The 19,652-nt window shown below is 45.2% G+C and overlaps 1 protein-coding gene and 1 non-coding gene across 2 annotated transcripts in view; one reads left to right on the top strand and one right to left on the bottom strand.

Moving 5' to 3' along the window:
* Acadm (acyl-CoA dehydrogenase medium chain) overlaps positions 1 to 18,341 on the bottom strand; it is a 21,350-nt gene extending 3,009 nt beyond the window's left edge. The window contains exons 1-11 of the mRNA XM_050149483.1: positions 18,174 to 18,341; positions 15,889 to 15,976; positions 13,384 to 13,481; positions 13,215 to 13,284; positions 12,840 to 12,940; positions 11,980 to 12,060; positions 10,770 to 10,900; positions 7,091 to 7,199; positions 3,508 to 3,648; positions 2,793 to 2,888; positions 1,153 to 1,338 (exon numbers count right to left, since the gene is read on the bottom strand). Of these exons, the coding sequence (XP_050005440.1) occupies positions 1,153 to 1,338; positions 2,793 to 2,888; positions 3,508 to 3,648; positions 7,091 to 7,199; positions 10,770 to 10,900; positions 11,980 to 12,060; positions 12,840 to 12,940; positions 13,215 to 13,284; positions 13,384 to 13,481; positions 15,889 to 15,976; positions 18,174 to 18,203 (1,131 nt within the window). The 5' untranslated portion in view covers positions 18,204 to 18,341. The remainder of the gene's footprint in view (positions 1 to 1,152; positions 1,339 to 2,792; positions 2,889 to 3,507; positions 3,649 to 7,090; positions 7,200 to 10,769; positions 10,901 to 11,979; positions 12,061 to 12,839; positions 12,941 to 13,214; positions 13,285 to 13,383; positions 13,482 to 15,888; positions 15,977 to 18,173) is intronic.
* Positions 14,275 to 14,417, top strand: LOC126506184 (small nucleolar RNA SNORA15). The gene has a single exon (XR_007593147.1). It is a non-coding gene; the product is annotated as a small nucleolar RNA SNORA15 (small nucleolar RNA).
* Positions 18,342 to 19,652: the final 1,311 nt, after the last annotated feature.

The raw sequence follows: 19,652 nt of genomic DNA, 5'->3' as shown, positions 1-19,652 counted from the left end.
ACAGTCTTGCTATATAGCTGACACTGATCTTGATCAAGACCTACCCTGCTGTAGTTACTACCTCAGAGAATCCCCCGCCCCCAGACCATGCAATTCCTGTCTTATCTCCTGACTTTTGCCCTTCTGAAGAATATGGATTTTTTTGGTAAGTTTCTTCTTGATTTGGCTTATCTACATTTTCCCATTCTTAGGATGAGGTCTTGGGTTCAGCTGCACAGATAACCAGGCATTCTTATGCCTCAAGCATCTGCAGAGATCCAGACATCACAGTGGGGGCCCGAATGAATAAAATGTGGGGCTGGAGCTAGCACCTGTTATCAGACAAGACTCTCTGAGCAGCCCACGTGGCCTCATACTTGTGATCCTCAGCTTCCGGAGAGGCTGGGATTTCAGGTATGTCTGCCAAGTTCAAAGGGAAGCTGTTACAGAGATGGAAAAATGCACATGATGCTTCCTGCTCTTGTCATAACCAAACGGGAGACGAAAACCAACCCTCTCCGAAGAGACGGCAGGTGCTGTGTCGTGACTGGCATGTAACACGTGTTACAGGTGGAAGGGTTGTAGTGTGTGCCACTATACACATCTTGTTTTTGATTAATGAATTAATTATCGAACAGGGTCTTGTTATGTAGTTCAAGCTGCCTAAAACGCTTACTGCCTGAGTCTACTGAGTGCCACCGCTCCAGACTTGGGGTTAATCTAAGGTGGCCCAAAGCAGGTGCGTTTATCAATTGCTGAAGGTGATTTACAGGAGTCACCTCGCTGCAGCATCTTCAACCCGCGGTAGCCGCTCTCCTTTTGAGTCTGGTAACTCCACTTCATAGGTTTCATCTGGGGACTTAAAAGCTGCTCCATTTCTTTGTGAGCACTTGCTCTATGAGGAGGAACTTATCTCCAGAACAGATGTTCTCAGGGGCAGAAACTGCCCAGCCTCCTTTGCACACGGAGAACAGGATCTGTAAATGATTGATCCTTTGGGTCCACGTCTTAGTGCTGTGGTTTATTAGCTGGGCCTGCTAGTAAATGAAAACGGCAGGGCCAGCTCCACGGCACTGGGGGAACGGAATGAGTTGGTATGTGCGGCAGATGTTCAGTGACACTTGTTAAGTGAGACTAAAGCTGAGGAAGTTTAATATAGAAACCCCACCTCACATGGAGCAGCGTCCAGGCGGGGAGTGAGGGCACACTCAGCACGCTGTAGGTGATGTAATGGGTGTGAAGGCAGAGTGAGGGCACACTCAGCACGCTGTAGTGTAATGGGTGTGAAGGCAGAGTGAGGGCACACTCAGCACGCTGTGGTGTAATGAGTGTGAAGGTAGTGAGGGCACACTCAGCACGCTGTAGGTGATGTAATGGGTGTGAAGACAGAGTGAGGGCACACTCAGCACGCTGTAGTGTAATGGGTGTGAAGGCAGAGTGAGGGCACACTCAGCACGCTGTAGGTGATGTAATGGGTGTGAAGACAGAGTGAGGGCACACTCAGCACGCTGTGGTATAATGGACGTGAAGATGTTCCCGCGTACAGTGAACAGAGGGAGGTGCAATGAAATGAACGGGAAGTGAGTGGAATTTGAAAGAAACGAGAGAGCCAGTAAAGGCAGACAGAACACTAAAATGGTGCTGCGGTTGATACTGGGAATCCAGCTGGGTCTCAGGTGAAGCCTCCTGAATTTTTGAGAATAATTAAAGGGAAAATTAAGGAAGAGGGAAAGAGAAGAAGGACAGGAAGTGATCTTTGGTTTGGAAATGATAAGGAACCATCTTTAAATCTCAGCTTGGAGCTCAGTGCAGAAGTTATGGCTAGAGAGAGAGCACACAAAAGCTAGGATCCACAGAGTTAGAGGAAGTGGGACAGGAAGCCATCTTTACCATCCCAACGTTACCAGACAGGGAGCTGATGCAGAAAGAAGTAAGGAGAAGTTACCACAACCAGAAATAATCATGAAGCCAGGCTTGACGGAAACACTCAGGAGGAGCTCAGTGAGGTTGAGGGTAGCCTGGTCTACATACAGGCCAGCCAGGGCTACCAGAAAACGTATACAGAAGGCACCTTAAATATTACCTACTCTTTTTCCTAATATAATTTACAGGGTGAGCAATTGTAAGTGACACTGTCAAAACAAGGGTACTCTTTTCTTTCTTGCATTTTGGTTTTTCGAGACAGGGTTTCTCTGTGTATCCTTAGCTGCCCTGGAACTAGCTCTTGTAGACCAGGCTAGCCTCAAACTCACAGAGATCCACCTGCTGCTGCCTCCCAAGTGCTGGGATTAAAGTGTACGTCACAACCACCTGGCTGAGAAAATGTACAAGCGATTGTGATGAACTATAGTCTTCTTCCTGACAAAACCGATTACTTTCTTCTTTAAAAGTAACTTCTAAATATTTAGATAAAATAAGTGTATTTAAATTTCAACACAGCAAACACAGTACATAGACCACCTCCTGAAGAGCTGGGTAGATAGCTGTCAGCGAAATGATTGCCACACAAGCCTGAGGATCAGAGTTCAGATTCCCAGAACCCATGAGAAAAGCTGGGTACAGAGGTGCCTCCCAGGAATCCTAGCATCAGAGAGGCAGAGACAGGCAGGTCTCTTGAGCTGACCTAATCTAACTGATGAGCCCCAGGCCAGTGAGAAATTGTTGTTTTAACAAAACGAACCAAAAAAAGCTAACAGAACTTCTCCTGTTAACACCCAAAGTTATCCTCTGATCTCCACATAAATGTGCAAAAGTATGCTTTCACCCACGAACACACACACACATGTTCACACTCAGAGAGAGTGAAAGATTACCTCTGCTAGCAGCTTTCCAAACGTTTTCCTCTCCAGGGCATACTTGGTAGCTTCGTCCAGAGCTCTCTGGCCTAGCCCAACAGCACCAGCTGCTACCTAGGACGTTAACACCAAGTGACACAAAAGTTGACACTGTTGTCAAGCCACACAACACAACACTACCTGTCTCAGTCAAGTGGTGTCACTGCGGTGGGGGAAGGAAGGAGCCCTGGGGTTTATTATTTTAATAAATAATAAAGGTAATGGCAGGGGCTGGGAAGGCAGCTAAGTGGCAAAGAGTGCATGCTTGGCTTTCAGTGGACCCTGAGTTTATCCCATTGCTGTGCAATAAATAAGTAAGTAAATAAATAAATAAATAAATAAATAGGTCAAGTGTGAGGCTGAGGCACACAGCCTAGAGAAAAGCCATTACTGTTTAACCAGGGAGCCTTCCTTCCACAGACTCATTCTAAGTGAGCGGCAGAATACACAGTGATCCACAATCAACAAGAATGATCAAGTCAGGGGTGAGCTTTCTGGAAATCTAGCAGACAGTAGTTTAGCGTCTGCTAAAATAGCTTCTATATTGAGCAGCAAAAGAAGGTGAAAAATATAGTACATGTAACAATCTCCTCCCCACCACCACTACCCCCTCCCCCAAAAAAAGGCATGCAATGTTAAAATAAACCTCATTGAAAACCACAAACACAAGGTCCCACAAAGATGATCAGCTTACTGTAGGTCTGGTTCTATCAAAAGCCCCCATCGCAATCTTGAAACCGGCTCCTTCAGCGATTAAAACATTTTCCTTAGGCACTCTGACATCTTCAAAGACAATTCCTCTTGTATCGGAGCATCGCTGGCCCATGTTTAATTCCTAGCAAGAAGATCACAGAAGAGCACCTAAGAGTCCCGGCGCTGTCACAGTCGATTGTCCCTTTGTGCCTCTCTGCAGTCACCTAAAGCAGGGGCCACAACGCAGGGCCTGCTGTTCCTGTTCCGAGAAGTGAGCCTCCATGGAGCAGGAGCACACCCACCTCTGCTCATCCTCTGTGGCTACCCCGAGACTATAATTCAGAGCTGAGTTGTGCAGGAGATCCCACACCTGCTAAGCCTGCCATGTTTCTGGGTCTTTCTAGAATATGCGCCAGCCCCTGATCAAAAACAGTATTAACAAACTGAAAACAGCACAAGCCTAAAGTTCTATATAGCAACTTACCTTGTTCATGTCTGAAGGCCACCTTCTCTCTGTTAAATTATTTTGCAAACATAATCTTAGAGCCTGTAATCATCAGCAAAGTGATCTACTGAACAAAACATGGACTTTTCTTTCCTATTTTTGGGGGGCATTTATTTACTTTGTATGCTGTGGGGAAGCAGGAACCTGGCAATGTATAGTACTAGGTCCTTTACACACAATGGCTTTTCATATAATTATAATAAAACCCAGTTTATATAAATTAGCCATAGTAAAAGGTTAGAGGCGTAGAACAAGGTCAAGTGTGGTGGTCCACGCCTTTAATTCCAGGCTCCTGAGGCAGGGGCAGGCGGATCTCTGTGAGTTCAAGGCCAGCCTAGTCTACACAGTGAATTCAGGACAGTCAGGCCTTGTCTCATAAAACCCAGAATATTTCTCAGACTCATCTCAAAGTACACGATTCCTAAGACAAAAGAAATTTACAGTATGAATCTCACGGATTTGTAAATTTATAAGCATTTTAGGAGCTAAGTAGCTAATAATGAAAATATCTACACCCCCTCACTAGGAAGCAAGTCCCCAGGGGTAGAAATTTTTATCAGTACCTACTAGATACTGCATTCAGTAATAGATACTGATTCAGCTAGAGTTTTACTAAGTGAGAATGAGATCAGAAACAATAAGACAACATCACTTGTCATTCCAGTTTGCCACTGGTAAAGTACAAGTTCTGAGGCTCCTTAGCTGAGATGGGCCAGACTTGGCCCCGGGTCTGCCAGGAACCACCTCTCAGTGGGAGAGCATGAGCTGCCACACACACGCCAACCTCTGGGGAAGCGTGACTACCCACGGTGCTCATTCTGTCATACACATGGTGTTGGAAGCCTATTTGTAAAGCGTAGTCTGCCGTCAATATAATCCCTTAAAAATATACCATAATATGGCATCAGAAATTGCACAGGCCAAAATTCTGTCTGTTAGTAAAAGACAATGTCAGAGACAGTCAGTAAATCATTTACTTGGACCTTGGTTTCTGGAGTCAGCAAACGGGCTGAAGTAAACAGCACACAAGGGCTCAGCCTTTAAACTTCCATGACCTAAAAGAGAAGCCCCGTCCTTGCCTCCTTTTTTGAGACAAAGAGTCTCGGTAAATAGTCTAAGCTGGCCTAGAATTTGTGATCCTCCTGCCTCAGCCTCTGGAGCACTGGGATTGAAGGCGTGCCCTCCCTTGCCTGGAAGCTGTTGTGGGACAGGTGTACAATGCAAGTGGTGTAATAAAGAGCTGAATGGCCAAGAACTGGGCAGAAGAGGTGGGGTACTTCAGGGAACAGAGAGGACTCTGGGAAAAAGAAAGGCAGAGTTGCCAGCCAGATACAGAGGGAGTCGGAGGTAAAAATAAAGGAAAGGTAAAAAGCCGTGTTGTAGAACATAGATGAAAAGATATGGGTTAATTTAAGTTACAAAAGCTAGTTAGGGACAAGCCTAAGCTAAGGCCGAGCTTTCGTCATTACTAGAAGTCTTTGTGTCATTACTTGGGAACTGGACTCTTTACAGGCAGAAGTTATAAATTTTACATCCTCTGGAGGGATATTCTGTTTATGTTTTAACAAAGCTTGCCTGAAGATCAGAGTGCAGAGCTAAGTCACTAGAGGCCCAGGAGACAGAGGCAGAGGGGTGTCTGAGTTCAAGGGCACTCTGAGCTACACAAGATTGAATCTTGTCTAAAAGAGAAGAGTTCACACAAACAGTGATCCCAGCACTTGGGATCACACGCCTTTAATCCCAGCCCTAGGGCGGTGAGAGGACTATAAGGCAGGAGGAGCTCACTGGAGGAGTCTGGAGATGCGGCCTGAGGAGAGGATCTCCCCTTCACCCCTTCGGTTTGAGCATTGGTAGAGGAAAGAACTCTCCAGTGCTTGGCCTCTCTGCTTCTCTGATCTTCAGCATTAACCCCTACATCTGACTCTGGGTTTTTATTATTAAGACCAACTAGAATTCACGCTCAACACATTTCTAAAGAGACCTGGACACTACGGCAGATTCCATAAACACAGAAAGTTGACTTAGAAATCTGTTTTATATTAACAATCAATTCAAATTCGCTTTTTCAGCTCAGCCTCAGGAGACCAGTTCCGACATCTGACCAGGTAATCCGAACCTTTCCACGTGGGAGGAAGACTTTGTTCAGGTAACTTTAGAACTCTGGCTTGATCTCCACAATTCCTCCTTTGTCATAGCTGCAGGCCTCATCGCCAACAACTTTCTTTAAAATCTCCACTTTGCGAAGCATTTCAACCAGGGTTATAATCTTAAGCCATACGTGTAAGCTCTCACCAGGACTTCTGACGATATTCCTACAATATCTCTCCTTTGATGTGTGGTCTTTTAAGCTCTCTGTGGCTAAGACACAAATTATCTGCACACAGAGACGGGATATACAGACATGCCACTGCCTTTCTTACTTAACACGCTCTTCCACCCCACCCCCACCACAACACAGAGGGACATCTTCATGTTTCCAAGGTACAGCTGCTTCTGTTAATGCTGTTGGATTGTGGGTAATCCATCTACATCACATGGCTTTAACTGTCCTAACCAAAGCTTGTGCCGAGTCACTGGGATGGAAGAAGGTGTCCTCTGAGAGACCCATACTCTATGGTGAGGCAGCAATCACAGCAGCCAGGCTTCTCTCCACAGCTACAGCCATCATGAATGTGTTCTGCACAAACGGCCCGTCTGGGGTTGAAGAGGTGGCTCAGAGGTTAAGAGCACTGGTTGCCCTTCCAGAGGCCCTGAGTTCAATTCCCAGCAACCACATGATGGCTCACAACCATCTATAATGAGATCTGGTGCCCTCTTCTGGCCTGCAGGCAAACATGCAGGCAGAACATTGCATACATAATAAATAAATCTTTAAAAAAGCAAAAACAAAGGTCTCGTTATTCAAAATGACTTGAAAGATTTTTAGTGGCATACAAACTATGTCCCCAATATCATCAAGACACAACTCAACTTTTAATACAACTTAAAATTTTTTCATTAAAGCAAAGAAATAAGAATTTTGGCATTTACAGTTGACATTGCTCTTAGGGAGGCAAGCGTTGAGAGACACGCTGTTTACCTTCTTTCCGACATGGATTCCTGGGGTGTCAGCTTCCACAATGAACCCGGTGAAGGCTTTACTAGCAGGTGCTTTAGGATCTGGGTCAGAGCGCGCCAACAAGAAATACCTAAGGCACAGAAACGCACGCTGAAGGCAATAACAACACACTGATTACTGTCTCAGCTCCCTGCTGACAGCCACAGCATCACCACCCCCACTTAACAGGAAAGGAAATGAACGCGCACAGATTCCAGTTCCACTGTGGCCAGACTTTTCAACTACCTCTTTCTCAACTAATGGGTATTAACTTTAGGGCGAATATGAGCCATTAGTGAAAATCCCTGCAGCCAAGACAACACGAAAGCAGAACACGTGTGTAGGAGCTGGACCGCTCCTCGCGAGCCGGTCTTTGTTTTTGACGGGACAAGTGATCCGTAGAATGAACGGGCAGGACTCTGGCTGCTGTCAGGATGGTTTCCGGGTGCAGCAAAGCCAGTGCACACACCGTACCTCAATTACTAGGGATATTTACGGGTTTTCCCCAGAAGGATTGAGAAAAACAGCATAAAGAGGGGAATTCCTCATATTCAAACTACTTTTCCATATATCGTGATACAGATTTTTTTTTTTTTCTGGAACCTTCACAAAAGGACAAAAAGTCATATGGCTCGAGTCCATGCTGAGCTTTGGACTAGTCAGTCCTAGCATTGAAGGACAGAAGAGAGCAATTGAGCGTTTTAGTCTCCCTTAAGCAATAAATTAGTTTTTATGCTAAAAACCCCAATAATTTGTCAGTTTATCACTGAGTATAATTTTACGTGGTAGTAGGAAAAGACAAAATTATTTTCTAATTTCATGACTCACCGAACTTGTCTTCCCCAGGAAGAATTATAATCGGTTCTCAAAACTGTGATTATTTAATTGCATTATTATATTTCCCTTAGCTTGTTCAATTTTCATGGCTTCTTTACTTCTTTATTACTTGCTGATGTGGTGTGAGGGTACGAAATGATGCTGTTTCTGACGGATACTGAATCAGGATACTGAATGTAGTACCGGCCTCATTTAGGATACTCAAAAGGTAAATATTCAGAATAAACAGTTTCCAGATTCCTAGTCCCAGCCCTGACGCCTGTGCACGATAGGTGTTCATTTTGTGAGCAGCACAGTCCACCACGGTGGGATGCTTTCCCACACTGCTCATCACATAAATCTACTGACGTAGACCCCTTTTCAGAGTCGGCTGTGCTGGGTCAGACCTGTAATCCTAGCATTCGGGAGTTTAAGGCAGGAGGATCACCATGAGTTTGAGTTCAGACTATGTTCCACAGTGACTTCTAGACCAGCCTGAGCTACAGAATGAAACTGTGTCCAAAACAACAACAAAAACAAAACAAAACAAAAAAAATTCCACCCTAATCTCCTACCTATGGCTTATATATCTGAATGTTCAGTCACTGGGGAGGAGAATCAGGAGGTGTGGCCTTGGTGGAAAAGGTGTGTGTAGGGCCATGTTATACAGGCCCATATTTTTACATGGTGTGGCGGCCAGAATTTTAGGCCACAGGTTGTACCTGCCACACAGAAGGTGGACACCTAGCCTTTTGAGACAAACTGACGCCATCCTAGACAGAGGGTCAGGATATGCTAAGGTCGCTCTGCTCCTTCTCTGTAATTAGGGAGGTCGCTTGGGAAAGAGCTGTTAATTCCGTCTGCGTGCCAGAGCAGCCAGAGCTGCAGACGCGACCTAAGTCCCACTACCCTGGAAACAGAATGCTGATGAATTTCCCCCTCGGTTTACATTTTGGTATAAAAGCTGTTTGGAGAAGAAACGTGAGTGGATTTTCAGGATGTGAACTCAGGATCTCATGAGGGATCCTGAAAACTCCCTCCCGATAAAGTCATGTGAGGTGTGCCTCAATTATTCCCACGCCTCCCTGCTGGTCCAAGAAATAATTTATGGTCTTTGCTCTTGTCTGCTTCCCACCATGATGATCATGGACTAATCTTCTAAAACTATAAGCAAGCCTCCAGTTAAAGGCTTTCTTTTGTAAGAGTTGCCTTGGTCATGGTTTCTCTTCACAGCAATAGAGTAACTAAGACATCCCCTAAACCCTGCCTTAAGAAGTCCTCTGTCTTATACTTACAGTAATAGACAAAAACTCTACTTCCCGAGACAATGCATACGGGCCCTATTATTGGAAAGACTGTCCTTAAAATGAGCTAGAGTTTCTATCATTCATTAATTCTTAACTGTCTTCCTGAAGTAACCATGCAAGTCTACTCCATTTGATCTTAGTCAAAAGGTCAAGAAGGTACCTACCTACCTACCTACCTACCACCTACCTACCTACCTACCTTTGAGTCTCTCAGTAAACCTTGGATATTCCTGTCTTCCAAGTCCTGGGACTTAAGGCATGTGCCACTGTATACAACTCTGTTCTCTTTTCCATGAAATATAATTGAAAATTTAAATTCTAACCGTATTCCAAATTAACCCAGACAAAATGTTTCTGAGCATGTTTCATAGGCTTCCCATAACTAACTGCATCTGGATCCTTTTTGTCGAGACGTATCTTAGCTGTGATAACTCCAGGCTAGCCTCTACTCCTGCTCCCTCAGCCTGGAATCACTCGGCCCCTCATCGGCCAATCCCACCAAATTTATAGTTTATTAAACTTTCTTCTTTAACAAATGATCAGGAATTCTTAATATTTTATCTATATTTATGTAAATGATTTTTGATGTTTAATGGAACTTTATGTAATTGTCTTTACACCTACATATTTGGAAGTTTTAGACGTCGCTAACCTCAACTACTGCCCTCTTTTGTGCATAAACTCAGGTTTTTGCCCTAAATTTTTGAGGGGGTGTCATGAGCCCGGGTTGGCTGGAACTTGCTATGTGGCTGAAGAGAACCTTATATTTCCTGATCCTTTTACCTTTGCTCCAAGTGCTAGAAATACAGGAGCACGTGACCAGGAATGGTTTGGTTTTTATTTTTAGATGATACAGAGGGTTGGACACAGGGCTTTGCGCATGCCAGGTAAGCTCTTTAACCACTGAGGTATCTCCCTGGCCTCAGGACTCAAGTGGTTTTTGGGGGTGCGAGGGAGCAGTTTTGAGACAGGGTTTCTCTGTATACTAGTCCGGGTTGTCCTGGAACTTGCTTTGGAGAGCAGGCTGGTCTTAAACTCATAGAGATCTGCCTGCTTATGCTTCCTGAGTGCTAGGACTAAAGGACTGTCCACGGCTCCCGGTCCAACTCAAGTTTTAAGAATGCCTCTGTTGGGGATGGGCACCACAGCATAGTCTTTACCTGGTGTGCACAAAGCTCCAGGTTCGACCCAAGAACCACAAATCCACCGAGAACCAGAAAAACATCCTACGAATATCTTTGTGTTTTTCCTGAGAGTTTTAGGGTCCCAGGGAAGTGCCAGTGTAGATGGGGCAGGGGCAGTAAAGCCTAACTGATAACTCAGTGAGATTAGCTATTTTTACTACACTTTACACATTAGACTTCTTAAATTAATCTGGAAGAAATAGCCCAGGGGCTTAAAATAGTTACTGCATCACTGAGTTATTTATATCGTCACATGAACCTTCCAGTTTCAAAACCACGGCTTGCTTTAGCCGAGCCACTTAAGAACAAAAGAGGAAAGGAAGCCTCGGAAGACGCGGAGGTTAGGAGCTGTACCAGTTGGCCTTCCCTCCGTTGGTTATCCACATCTTCTGGCCGTTGATGACGTACTCATCCCCCTTCTTCTCCGCTCTGGTCTTAATGCCCGCCACGTCAGAGCCTGCTGAGGGCTCTGTAACACAGTAGGCCTTGAACATACGGACACGAGGAAATAAACGTTAATTATCACATGGTGAATGCCTGGTGATAGTATCATTTTGCTTGTTTTGTGGTGCTAGGAAAGAACCCAGGTTCTCAAGTGTGCTAAGCAAGGGTTCTACAGTGAGCTATATCCTAGACCCTGCATTTGGTCTTTGAAGGTAGCATTATAAGTCAATGTCTAACTTTACAGGGTTGTATGTTGTGAGATGTTCGCTTACACTGTGTGAAGATGCATCTTTGTGACTGGTTTAACAAAAAGCTGAACAGCCAATAGCTAGGCAAGGAGGTATTAGCGGGCCTTCTGAGAGAGACTGGCGGGGAGAGAGGGAGAAAAATCGAGAGGCACGAGAGAGAGGCCGGGACTGAGGGGAAACAGGAGGAACAAGATGGGAGAGGGGTAGAAAGCCACGAATCAAAACTCAGATTAATATAACTGGGTTAATTTAAATTATAAGACTTAGTTTAAGAGAAACCTAAGCTAAGGTCAGGCCTTCATAACTAATAAGTCCCTGTGTTATTATTTGGGAGCTGGCTGACAGGACAGAGAAAGACTTGTTACAGTTCTTAGAAAACCAAATAAATTGCCCAAATGTTAAAATATTTAATATGTAAATAAAATTAGGCACAGGACTCCAATAAACTATAGGAAATATTAAAATACTAGGTATATTCAAACAAATTCACTAAATTCAACTTAATATAAACTGATCTAGTTGAATAGTCATTTAATATTTATGACATAGTAGGCTATAAAATCAGATAGTAAAAAGGCAGCCTGCCCTTGAGATTTTCACAAGGAAACAGGGTAACCATGCTAATCATGGCCATTAAACACCAGCTTCCTTGAGATGCTTAAGTCAAATCTCACATAGAAAGGAAAATCTGTAAGAAGAAAGAAGGGAACATGTACCCTCTGCAGAAGTAACTGCATGAGATGAGGACAGAAAGCAGGACAGGGCTGGGAACAGAGCCTGGTGTGCATGAGGTCCTGGGTTCAAGCCCAGGAAGCCCACAGACCGAGCAGGGGAAGCAGGAGGAGCAGGAGTCCAAGGCTGGTCACACTCACACACATTATTGGCTCCTCAGTCATCCTCCCCAGGTACTTCTTCTTTTGTTGCTCATTTCCAGCAAGAATCACAGGCATTTGCTACCAAGGAAAATTAACATGAAGACAGCAAGATGTTTTATTAGTTAAGCAGCTTCAGAAACACAGTCCAACAAATGAAAAAGAACTACCTGCCTCCCAGAAGGAGTGAATTCAAAGAATTGGCATTTGCTCTGAACTAGGAAGCTACCGAGCAAGAAGCCACGTCTACCAGTCTAAGCTCCTCACATTATAGGCAGGCTTGTTGGCAGTACACAACCATTGACAACAGTAAGATGCTCACAGATTCAACTTAGGATACGGGACGCGGTGTCTATGAGCAGATGCTCAGTAGATTTCAGCTCAGTAAGTGGGCAGCAGGCCACTAGGATGGCTTCTGAGCACCTCAGGCCTTGCCTGAGACCTTCCAAGGAGGCTGTAGCCAAAGTGTCCAGTTCCCTCACAAGGACACCCAAAACTCCAGTCCCGGAGACAACGGAACCACCATGATCGGTCTGGGCAATCATATCTCCAAGCCAGGCTGGCAAATCGTCCCTAAAGTTTAAACTAACTTTACTGTTGGCGTCTCATTAACAGCCCAGGCAAACAATTAACATGCTCTTAAATTATAATTTTACTTATTTTGTATGTATGTGCACATGTGTGTACATGTATGTCTGCATGCGCCACAGGTCACTTCTGGAGACCAGATGACAACTTGGGAGAGTCAGATGTCATCTTCTACCGCAGGGGTTCCTGGGGTGGAACTCAAGCCGTTAGAAGCCTTTATGCCCCGAGTCGTCTCACAGGGACCATTGTAAGCTATTTTCTTAGTAACTCACCCCCAAAGAATTCGCCTCAATAGCAGTTTGCACCCCTGTGCACCCGTACGCCAGCTCTTCGGTAATTAAACACGCATCGAAAGTTCCCAGTCCAAGACCACCTGTAGTATGACGGTGTATGCAGAGCAGAAATTATAACACAAAGAACAACTCAGCAAACTCAAACTCAAACCCAGCTAGACAAGGAAAATGCCTGCGCTCCATGCTAAGGAAAGTCTCACCAAAGCAGGCAAATCTGAGTGCTCTAAATAGGGAAACAAAGGCAGAAAGCCACTGACCGGCAACAGACATTTTAGGGGATGAGACAATTTCTGTGTTTTTTTTTTTTTTTTTTTTTTTTTAAGTTTTGGGACTAAGAATGTGAAGGAAGCTTACCACAGTTCTCCGGAATGTGTGCATTGATCAAACCAAGTTCCCAGGCTCTTTTAATGAGGGGGAATGGGTACTAAAAGGGATAGAACGACACAACACAGTCACACTACAGCCAATGGTAACGTGATCTCATAACAGCACGAGACTCTTCTCCCTACAAGGTGATACCCACTTCACCGGTTCTGTCGTATTCTGCCGCCACTGGGATGATTTCCTCTCTGGCAAACTTTCGAGCGGTTGCTTGGAATTCTTTCTGCTGTTCAGACAACTCTAGAGGAAAATTATTTTGAGAACATCAAGAGGAAATCAAGTTGAAGAAAGAAACCCCATGAAGTTAGTATGTGGAGATTTATATTTATCATAAGACATGCTTCTGACCTCAGGGAGCAGCTTAAAGAAACAAGGCATGGTTTACTTGGTCAGCGTACAGTAAGAAAACTTGTTTCAAAGACTTATAGAAGAACACCAACACCATAATTCAAATTTCACTCTTCCTTTAAACTCCAACACATTTAAGAATATAAGTTCTCACAAATAAACTGGTAAAAAGGATGAGACATTTCTCCAAAATAATAAAAACTACATAGAACCCTCTATATTACTAACAGGCAACATTCAAACAATCAATTTACACAAAATAAAACTAGTTATTGCAAAATGAACGGGATGACTATTGTCTGGACCCCCAAGAGTGAATATAGATTGTTAATTACATTTTCGTAGTACCTAGTGTTTCGATGTGGGTACATCGATGTGAAAAATGAAGCTGGAGTGTAGCTCACTGGTAGAGCACCTGCCTATCCTGTGTGAGTTTCTAGACTCCATCTCGTCCCACGGGGTTGTTAAGGGTGGTATCGCGGGTTGCAGGCGATTAAAGGAAGAGCTAAAGCGCAGAAGACTGAGCCAGGTGGAGTGGCGCATGCCTTTACACCCAGCACTCGGGCAGCAGAGGCAGGAGAAAAAGAGAGAAGGAAAGAAAGTAAAGACCATGACTACGCTATCATTTCTATGGTGACGTTGAGAGGTAAAATGTAAAGGAAGGACCAGCGTTAAAGGAGACTAGGTACTGCTGAATACTGTGTACTTTAGTCGGCAAATATATATTAAATAAATATACAGCCAGACACCATGCAAACGTAAGGTCTTCCTTTAAAATGACCAGCACGCTGTTTTTATGCTGTATCATTACTAAAAGTGAGTACAATTAGAAACAAAAGCAGGAGACTAAGGCAGAGCGGAGGGGAGCTCCGTTACAATGACGTCTCAGCAGAAGAGGCCTGGAGCTTGGTTCCAGTGTTTTCTTCTGGTTTTTCAAGTCAGGGTTTCTCAGTAGCTTTGGAGCCTGTCCTGCAACTGGCTCAACAGACCAAGCTGGCCGTGGACTCACAGAAATCCTTCTGCCTCCCGGATGTTGGGATTAAAGGTGTGTGCCACCACTGCCCAGCTATTCCAGTGTTTTCTGTGTCACAACTTCACTTCTAGGGTTGGAGACAATTCCTGACAAGGCCACGGGCTGGTCAAAGGCAGGAAAGGCGGCCAGCACTTCACTATTTGTTGGCGAAATGCTTTCACGTGACTGATCTTGTTGCAAACCTCTGTCTCTATTCCTCAGCAGCAGACTGATGGGCCCGAGGTGGTCAGCACTCATTCAGAGCCGCACAAACTCCCTCCTAAATCCCTCGACCTCCCTCACCCTCAGGCACTCAGCAGGCTGTCACAGATCCTTGCCAGTGCTAACTGATGTAGGAATTTGTAAAAAGCTGAGAGTAGATAGCAGAGTAAAGGGGGCCATCTTCAAACCCAACTGATCCAATCTGCTATCCTCACATCATTTGAAAAGTCTTTGTTTAATTCTGGTTAGTACATAAATATTATATATTTATATGTTAGACATATAATATTATATATATTCAATAATATATAATGTATGTATATATTATATATTCAAGTATAAAACCAATAACCCCAGAAAGCTACCTAGGAGAAAGGTACAAATTTGAAGCTAAAGACTTTTAGGGGATGAAGGACCCTAAAAATAGGATATATTTCACATTTTTGACCTGAATGTTTCATTTTATAAAAAGGAAAGAAAACCCTTGCTTCTTGTCTCTCCAATATTGCATTGCTTCTACTCTTAGATATGAGAATGTCATGATTCTATCAAACTATAGCTCACATAAATTAGGCCATTTTTTTTTAGCTTGTTACAACATCCAGCACTGAATCGAGGAAGTGTTTCGAAGCTTAATATTCCTTAAGCCAGGTGTGGTTGCTCACACCTTTAATCTCAGTACTTGGGAGGGAGAGACAGGCAGATCTTTGTGAGTTCCAGGGCTGCCTATCTGTCTACATAGAGAGTTCCAGTCCAGCCAGAGCTATGGAGTGCGAGTCTGTCTCCAAGGAAAAAGAAGTATTTGTTACATTTAACTTCTAAGTTGAAGACAATTCCTGTATATTGGTAAATATTCGCTTATTTGGGCTATCCATTTGGGAGAGAAAGAGGAAGAATAATGTACACACAGCCTGTCGACACCGCTGGATGTACGGCGTGTACGGAGATCATGATGCCATACAGCAGATGTGAACCATCTGTGGGTGGTGACGGGTTCTACCCATGGACAGACATCACATTTACAAACACACATTTTCAGATCAAAGGACAGAACGTCACACATACCAAAACTAAACCCTAATCCCGGCTCCTTCTTGAGAGACACTTTCGTGTGTTGTGCTCGCCACTCAAAATGAGAAAGACTTCTTAAGACCTGGAAAAGACAGGTGTATTACAAATAAATCTGATCAATTAAGTATCAACAGATGAACGAATGCTGGCTAGGCCACTGAGGTGGCTTGGGACAAAAGTGCTTACTGTGTAGGCTGGCAACAGGAGTGTGATCCTTGGAACTCACGAGGTGGGAGAAAACTGACTCCCACTAGTGTCCTCTGACTTCCACACCTGCTCTGTGTGTGCCGAAGGGTTCCACACAGACACACCCATGTATGAATAAATTATTTATGCTGACCTTCCAAACTGAGCACAGCATCTATATGGTCATATTCAAGACCCATGTTTTTATAGTCAGTGCCAAGCACTTTAAGAGGAGGGCCTGCAATCCCCTGGATCTGGAGTTATGGATACTTGTGAGACACCCAACATCAGTGCTGCGAAGCAAGCTTGGGCCCTCGGCAAGAGTCGCAAATACTGAACAACAAAACCAACAAACAAGCAGAGAAACCATAATCAGTTGTGTGTGTCGCAGAGCCTAGATTTTTGCTGCCGTTGTTTGTTTTGCTTTTGACACCAGGTCTCAGTGGTAGCCCTAGCTAACCTGGAAACTCACCTGGTAGATCAGGTTGGCCTTGAGCCCCCAGCGGTCCACCCACCTCTACCTCACAAGGGCGCCACGCTAAGCCCTAATAATCCGGTTTGCGTTTGTTTTAGGACAACTTCTTTCAAGGTAGTTGAGGATGGCTACAGGCCCACTGTGCAATCCAGGCTGGCCTTGGGATCCCAATTCTTCAGCCTCCACTTCTGAGACTGGATGAAGATCCCCACTCTATAAAACTAGTTGAATACTGATACTAGTCATTTAATTAGGTAGGCCCAATTAACACAGGGGCCTGCTCATTGGCTGTGCAGGATGAGCAGTCCTGTGTGCGTGCGTGTGTGCGTGCGTGTGTGCGTGTGTGTGTGTGTGTGTGTGTGTGTGTGCGTGTGTAGAGGGTAACTTAGTAGAAGAGAGTAAAGAACAGCGCAGGGTTAAGAAGTTAGTGTCCCAACACCAAGTCCAAATTTCGCAAATGCCTATCTTGGAACAGTTCCGAATACACAATGTGTATTCGCCTCTGGAGACGTTCTAGGGGATAACTGGGGATTATTAAATAAGATAGCCCAACTTGAGGGTGCGTGGAAGGCAGCAGGGAAGCTGTGAGCTTTGGCCAGCCTGGACCACAAGGTGAGACCCAATGTAAACAAGCAACAAATAGGATCTTCTGAGATTCTAGTCAAAATAGTGTTGATGACGCCCGGCTCTCTGCCAAGAACAACAGAATTCCAAACATGGGAACAGTAGTATCTTTAGTCCTCAAATCTGCAAGAGCACAGCTAAATAACGAATTTTCTTAGAAATTTAAGGCTTGGTTAGCAGTGTGGGAAAGCAGATAAAGAAACGCGCATTTTCTGATTAGGTATGGGGTTGGACTTTCCTTCATTTGTCCTTGGAGGTACCAAGAATCCTTTAGCTCTGTTGTCAGAATTAAAACTAATTTAAAAAACCCTCCAATTTCTGCTTTCAGAGCCTATTAATTTGTATTGTGATGGCCAGGGGGGAAAGGCAATCACTACAATAGAATCATTGTAAATTCTAAAACTACATCTTTTGGGGTCAAAGGCTATTTTAAGTGGCATAAGTGGATGTCTTGTATGAATACATCGATAATATTTAAGATATGAAAGTTTTAGTTTAGTTAGTGACTAAGACAGACTTCAGAAGACAAAACGCTGAAGTGTACATACAGGCTTCATGAAGTTTCTTCTGTTTTTTGGAAGAGTGCCTGAACATTCCAGAACCACAGGAGCACTAAACCGATTCTGTCGGAGAGCAGCAGCCACTTCCCTTTCCTTCAATCAGGACTAACCCTGGGTTGTGCACACCCAGGACCAGCCTGTCAGGGTCCTGACATCTGTTTACACCCGAAGCTGCAGACCAACACAGTCTGATGCCTTCCCGGGTGGGATTGTAGTGAGAGTTTTCTGCAAATCTCCTCCGCCAGAACACGGCTCTGACACCGGGTTCCCACCAAGTTCGGGAAGGGTGGATAACCCAGAAAACTATCTGCCCCTTCCTGGCTGAGCGCGAAGCAGGGGTCAGCGGCGCGGGTCGAGGCCCGCAGGCTCCCGCCCTTCCTCCGGCCGCGTAGCAGAGCACCGACCCTCCCGATCCCGGCCCGCACCCAGCTCACCCCGCAGCCTCTGCGGAACGCCGCTGCCATGATGACTCCTTTCAGCCTGCTCAGACCACTGCAAAGCTAGGTACTAAGGGCGGCGCAGTGGGGGCTCGCCCACAGGGGGCGTGGCGAGGAGACCGGGGCGTGGCCTAGGGTGTGGCTTCTGCGGGGCGGGAGGATGGAGCGACCCTGAGCTGGCCGACCGGATCTTGGCTCTGAAGGCGCCGAAGTTAGTGAGGGGATTCAAGGGGCGTGACCGCCTGCGGAAGGCGTCGGGGGCGTGGTCATGCCAGGAGAAGGCGGGGCCTTGAAGTTTGGCGCGCCTGCGCCCTTCCCGCGGCCTGGCCCCAGCCTGAGCAGCTGTCTGCCTCCGGTCACCCGAGCTCCCAGCGGTCGCGTCCTCTCGGGAGGGCTCCCCGAGGGCTGGACCCGAATCCAGGCCAGAGGGCACGGGCGGACGTTTACTGCGGTCAGCTGTGACCTTTACTCAGAGAGTCAGATCCAGACGAACCCTTGTACTTTGTGACTTCTATGTATAAGGTGGCTTCCAAGGCTGGACTAGAGCGAAGGGATGGCCGTGCTGCCGAAAATTTAAATTCTCACATCTTCTCTGCCTTGCCCGTAGCGTTCTCATACACACCAAAGCCTGGGAACGGTATGTGGATTCCATTGTGAGATAAATGGTCAGAATTATAAGATTAATCTTTCAATAGTAATAATAACAATAGTAACAACAACAATAATAATAGTTTTTCCTGAAAAATAGTCTTCTAATAGTTGTAAGAGAACATTCCAGAAAAGAAGGCCTTCCACTGAATGGTCTGCAAGTCTGACTAACTGTTTAGACCTCCCATTGTGGAGAGATTAGAATGCTCCAGGTCCAGAGTCAACATTACCTGGGCATTTGTTGACCCTTTGGTAGAGCCATATATTGCCTACCTGTGTGTGTGATCTAACAGCCTTGTGACCCTAAGGTAAATCCTGTAGAATGTACAGACACACACCTCCCATCAGTCAAGAGGCTAAGAATGCTGTCAGATAACGTCTGAAGCCTGTCGTGGAGACTCGCAGTGTTTCCACTGAGGCACTTTTACAGTATGCCGGTCTACTTAGGATTTTCTCTGTTCTGCTTCCATTAAACTTCTTTTTTTTTTTTTTTTAAAGATTTTTATTTATTATGTATACAACTTTCTGTCTCATACCCACACGCCAGAGGAGGGCGCCAGATCTCTTTTCAGATGGTTTGGAGCCACCACGTGGTTGCTGGGAATTGAACTCAGGACCTCTGGAGGAGCAGCCAGTGCTCTTAACCTCTGAGCCATCACTCCAGCCCTCCATTAAACTTCTTAACATTGCTACTGTGCTGGAATGTGGGCTCCATCCCCAGACAGACGTTTTAAAAAGCATGCCCGTCTCTGGCACAGTATGCTCACTTCACATGATCTGTACATTCTCCCTCAGAAAGGGACACCGCGGTGTGGCTAACACACAGGA

The sequence above is a fragment of the Alexandromys fortis genome, unplaced genomic scaffold (genome assembly GCF_014885135.2).
Source record: "Alexandromys fortis isolate MF-2015 unplaced genomic scaffold, M_Fortis_MF-2015_v1.1 scaffold_68, whole genome shotgun sequence".
Taxonomy (NCBI): Eukaryota; Metazoa; Chordata; class Mammalia; order Rodentia; family Cricetidae; genus Alexandromys; species Alexandromys fortis.
The sequence above is the reverse complement of the archived record's forward strand: the minus strand, read 5'-3'. Positions and strand labels throughout refer to the sequence as shown.